Raw genomic sequence first — 5,118 nt, 5'->3', positions numbered from 1 at the left:
ATTTATTGCTTCTTTCACATTTCCATTCACCTTGAAATAAACTTTAGCTTTCAGCTTAAGTTTTTAGCAATAAGCATTCACACTAGCATTTTCGCAGCAAATGCAATTCATCCTGTTCTTTTGTCTTTTAATGATGTGCCACCTATTCACTTTACTACTGTTTAAAGCCTGAAACTGATGAAGCAGGACATTTTTATAAAGGAACCCAGTTTGTAGACTGACTGCAATTTTTATGTGTCATTAATCTCGATTCTGACATTTTCTACTTTGTTTGTCCTCAGAACATGAGGTAAGATGATCTTCTAAAGAGGAGAGGAAATTAAAGTAGCCATTTAAACAGTGAAATAAGAAGGGAAAAAGATAAAAAGGCACGTACAGTGTAGTTTAAGATATTTTAGGAACATATCATTTCTTTGTAAAATGACTGGCAGTTTGGATTTGAGTTAAACCCAGAAATATGGACCATATGTTGAGACACAGCCATGCATGAAACCAGACATGAGGGCAGCAGATTCACTCTGTGGATCATCCTTTAAGTGATTTGGAGTTTGAGCGACAGCTGGAGCCCACACTGAGATGAAGACACAGAACTTCTTGTTAGTGGCTTCAGATTGGAACCAGATGTTGTTAACTGGCTGTCTGGTCTACCTGCCTCACAGTTACTTCCTGTCTGGTGACATCAATCTAAGAGAGGTTTAATTCTGCATCTGAGGCTTTTATCCAAMTAAAACCCTGACAGACTTCTTAATTAATTCAACAGTGTCTAATTAGTGGGTTTATTAGATAAAAATAATCTTTTATAATCTGCAGTCTTCAGATTGATGGTGCTCAGTTAGTTTTTGGTTGCACTGTGGCCAATAAAAGGTTAATTACGCATCACTAACAACCGTTTCCAGTCACGGTATCAGTTTGTTTTGTCTTGTCAGAGACGTCAATCCTCCAGCTGGGACTCCCCCAGACTGACACCCATCTGTTACCCCTCTTCCCTCCCCCCGACCCGACCAACCCTCTGACTCACCTGGGGTCTCTGCTGCCCGGACACGACGCACCGAGGACCGGCGGATGGGACAGGTAAGCCCAGCTGGGATCTCTCTTCACTCCAAAAGTCCCCAAACACTCGCACAATTCCCCGGGTCTGAACAGGTGGGGTGGGTTGTATCCTGAGGCAGCCCCCACCTCTGGTCGTGTCGTGAGGAATGAGAAGCCTGGAAGTGAGAATGACTCAGTTTGTAACCTCTCTGCTTTACGCACCGGTGGAATGAGGAGGCTGAGGGACTGAGTGGAGGGTTTTAGAATGCCTTGAGAAGACCTGTGAGGGGTGGGGGGGTTGGAGACCGCACCCCCTGCTCCTGAAACATCAAGGAGAGCTGGAGGAGCACAGATCTGGATTCTTCCTGTTGGTCCTCATTGTGTTTTTCTCACAGTTAGATCAAAATGATCAACCAGGAAGTGCTCGTCTCTTGACTGATCTCATCTCAAATTCACCAAAATAAAAGACATTTCAGCATCACTGTACTAATCTCCTCTCTCACCTGAAAACCTACAAAAATCTTGCTTTTTAAATGAAATGTCTTGATCAGGAGAACAAAACTCATCCCTCTCAGAACAAAAAGGATTTTAGACAAAAGTCTCTTCTTGTTTATTCTGCAGGCCTCTAAATAAAACCTTCAGATGCTGCTGTCAGGACAACATGTGGGCCAGAAGATTTACTTGTTTGGTGGTAAAAGTCTATTCTCCCTCCTCCCGCTTTGTTTCTCAGACCTTCCAGTGTTTGTGGTGTGAAATACCAGAAGGTCCAAACTCATGCCTCGCTCTCCTTTGACCTTTGACCTCTGATTCTGGCTGCTGCCACCTTGGTGACGGACCATGAAGTCGCACATGCTGACTTAACCTTTTCTGTCCTCAACTCCAGAATCGTGTCTTAAAGCTCCATCAGACAAAATATCTTAACGAACTACTTTGAAGCTAAATTTAGGCTGTAGTTTGAACTTAAACTGGTGCTTGCTAAAACTGCTGGGAAAAAAAATCCCACCGCTGCCAAGTGAAACAGATTAGTCTCCTCTGAGTTGAACACAGGGAGCTTTTTACTTAAGATTTTATAAATACAGAACTAAATAAATACATTTACCCAATAATATGTCTAATATTCTGCACTCATGTTTTACTGTTTTTTAAATTGCAGTTCTCCAATGATATCATTTTGTCAGTGTAGCAAAAGCTACGGATAAAAAGTTACATTTATTTTGAAGCATTTGTTGTTTATTCAGGAGTAAAACTCTACATTTTAAAGGGGCAATATCATGTAAAATCAACTTTTTTGAGTTTTATATCATGTTATAATGTTATATCCTCATAAAAAACACGCCCAAAGCCTTGCTTTGACTCATTCAAGCATGTTTGAAAAATCCTGCAGCATTTTTAGGAAGCCATGCTGAGGAGCAAAACGACAGGTGGGGACCAGAAACGCTTTTGGGTACCAGAAATGTCCCTGGGACGCATCTTTAAGCCAAACTTCCTCATGGCAGCGTGCCCCCCCTCTCCCCCCTCCCCACACACCCCGCCCATGACTCCTGCAAGCTTTCGGGTGAAAGTGAAAGTGAAACCTAACTGTCTGCTGAGCTCTCAACATTAGTTCTCACTCAGTGAAGCTCTGTTCAGATTAAAAATACCTTTTGAGGAAATGTATTTTCAGATGCCAAGTAAACTGCATCATGCCCCCCCCCCCTCCTGCACCGAAATGGACGAGACAGAAGCAAAGCAGGTTCTTAAAGAGACAGAGGTCAATTTCAAGGTGTTTAGAAGAGAAAGTGATGAGAAGATAAGTTTATTTTCTTTTTAAACATAAAAACAGCATTTTAATAACAACTAAAGGTGACACAGATACTTTATTATGGTATAGTATTTAAATATATGCCTGAGAAACACATAATATTGGCCCTTTAAGACTGATCTGAAGATTTTGTCGCATTCTATGACACTCCGGACCTCTTTGTTTTAATTCTGAGTCTGGCTAGTTGTGACTCACGGCGCTCTCGTCCAATCAGGAGGCACGATCCGGGATTTCCAACCTATCAGCTTTTAGGAGGATCAAGGGAAGTAAAGCAAGAAGCTCACACAGAGCAGAGCGTCACCATCCTGCACGCCAAGGTGGCTCAGAAATCCTACGGCAACGAGAAAAGGTCTGATGATTCTTCTGGAGAAAAAATAAACTTCTTCTCCAGTAAATGATGCAGCATCCTTCTCAAACTATTAGATTTAAGACAGGATCTAAACATTTAAGTGTAACATTAAATAATAAAAAAGGCTGCATACCTTTACTGTCACAACTGAATTTATAGAATTTACCTGTGGTGGGCACAGTTCCACTAAAGCACTAATAGGGGAAATAATTCCCTGATTAGTGCTTTAGGGCTTTTGCTATTTTTWAAATTTATTAGTAGATTAGCACTTGCTAAATTTGTTAACAGTAATGTTAACAGCTGAGGGTGAAAGCTGTYGCACATTTTGTTCRTATGTGTGTAACTTATCGACTAAATGACAATATATTAACAATATGGAATGTCAAAGATAAGTATTAAGAGAGCAACATGACAATATGTGACTCATATTGTCTGTTGAAGAATGTTCATGGGTTGACTGGGTTATTTTTGTGCTTTAGAATTAGCTTTTGCTAAAACTTTCAGTGCAAGTGCTTTAGAATTAGGGGACCTAAATATTTGAGTTAGTGCTTTAGAATTAGGGGACCTAAATWTTTGAGTTAGTGCTTTAGAATTAGGGGACCTAAATATTTGAGTTAGTGTTTTAGGGCTAGTGGGACTAATTTTTAGATTAGAGCTGCCCACCACTGGAATTTACATTGTATTTGATTGTTTTTAAAAGATAAAGTTGTTGCTTTTTTCCAAATGTGGTTTCAAACATGGTTTTATGAAAATAAAAACATTAGTTCAATAATTCCAGTGTTTAATTCTGCTGCTTAAACTTCTGCTGCCATCACCTGCAGGTTCTTCTGCCCTCCTCCGTGTGTTTACATCAGAGGACGWGGCTGGAGAGTCATGCAGGACCATTTGAAAGGTAAAATAATGGCAACTCTCAGTATAAAATATTAACTGGAGTTCCATAAATGTGAAGTTGTTTTATTTTTAACCTTCTCACACTTTGTTTTTTAATTTATTCCTTCTGCTTTTCCATTAAAAACTCCATCTCCAGTGGCTGGTTATGGTGATTCTGTGTACAGAATCTGTGGTTACATGTGTTTGGACAGCTCCAGTCAGTCGCAGGCAGACTCATTCAAACTGGTCTTTGATGAGCAGCCAAACTCAAAGGTGAGAAAGGAAACATTATTTATGGTTTATATGTTGTGCATCACGCAGTTTATCCTAATTGTATTAAAAATAACTTTAAATCCCATGTTTGTCTCGTGTTCTCAGTGACTGTCCTTTGTCTCTGCAGCAGCTGTTTGCTAGTGCAAAGTCTCTTTTCATCTCCGATCAGGACAAGAGGAAGCACTTCTGCCTGCTGCTCAGACTGTTTCTGGGCAACAGCCAGGAAGTGGGCTCCTTCCAGAGCAGGATGATCAAAGTTATCTCCAAACCTTCCCAGAAGAGACAGTCTATGAAGAATGCTGACTGTGAGCCACACTTTTTAGTTCCTCAAATCAAATTAATTTTACTTTTATATGAAACATAAATTAATAAATAAGGACTTGAATAAAAAAAGCTGCTGAATATTTAAAGTGACTGTGAGGAGTTTGCGTGTCCTTCTCGTGTTTGCTTGTGTTAGTTTAACGCTGAAAAGGAGATCTGTGATCTAAATGGGATTTGCCTGGTTAAATAAAACTTAATAAAGCCACGTATCAAGTTATAAAATGAACACATTCATATTGAACCAGGCTGAATGGCTGCAGTGTTGTGTAAAGTTTTTACTGCGTGTCTTCATGTGTTTCCAGTGTGCATATCGTCCTGCTCCAGAGTGGCTTTGTTCAACCGTCTGCGCTCTCAGACCGTCAGCACTCGGTACCTCTCAGTGGACAGAGGAGCTTTCATAGCCAGCGCCAGACAGTGGACAGCCTTCACCATCACCATGGGTAAGTGTGTGTGTGTGTGTGTGTGTGTGTGTGTG

General features: G+C 40.6%; 2 protein-coding genes across 5 annotated transcripts in view; one reads left to right on the top strand and one right to left on the bottom strand.

Moving 5' to 3' along the window:
- The window catches only part of matn4 (matrilin 4), a 33,645-nt gene extending 32,372 nt beyond the window's left edge, over window positions 1-1,273 (bottom strand). Inside the window, exon 1 of one of the 2 annotated variants that reach the window (XM_014016068.1) lies at window positions 1,019-1,273. The gene's annotated coding sequence lies outside the window, so the exon portion shown is untranslated. The remainder of the gene's footprint in view (window positions 1-1,018) is intronic. The other variant, XM_014016067.1, reaches the window with a different exon arrangement.
- rbpjl (recombination signal binding protein for immunoglobulin kappa J region-like) overlaps window positions 1-5,118 on the top strand; it is a 28,373-nt gene that overhangs the window by 13,436 nt on the left and 9,819 nt on the right. For 2 of the 3 annotated variants that reach the window (XM_014016070.1, XM_014016069.1), the window contains 6 exon segments: window positions 927-1,071; window positions 3,045-3,179; window positions 4,001-4,071; window positions 4,207-4,322; window positions 4,450-4,627; window positions 4,946-5,083. In XM_014016070.1, coding sequence (XP_013871524.1) covers window positions 927-1,071; window positions 3,045-3,179; window positions 4,001-4,071; window positions 4,207-4,322; window positions 4,450-4,627; window positions 4,946-5,083 — 783 coding nt within the window. 3 annotated transcript variants of the gene reach the window in all.

Source organism: Austrofundulus limnaeus, unplaced genomic scaffold, assembly GCF_001266775.1.
Source record: "Austrofundulus limnaeus strain Quisiro unplaced genomic scaffold, Austrofundulus_limnaeus-1.0 Scaffold137, whole genome shotgun sequence".
Taxonomy (NCBI): Eukaryota; Metazoa; Chordata; class Actinopteri; order Cyprinodontiformes; family Rivulidae; genus Austrofundulus; species Austrofundulus limnaeus.
Note: the sequence above shows the minus strand (reverse complement) of the source record. Positions and strands in the feature narration are given on the sequence as shown.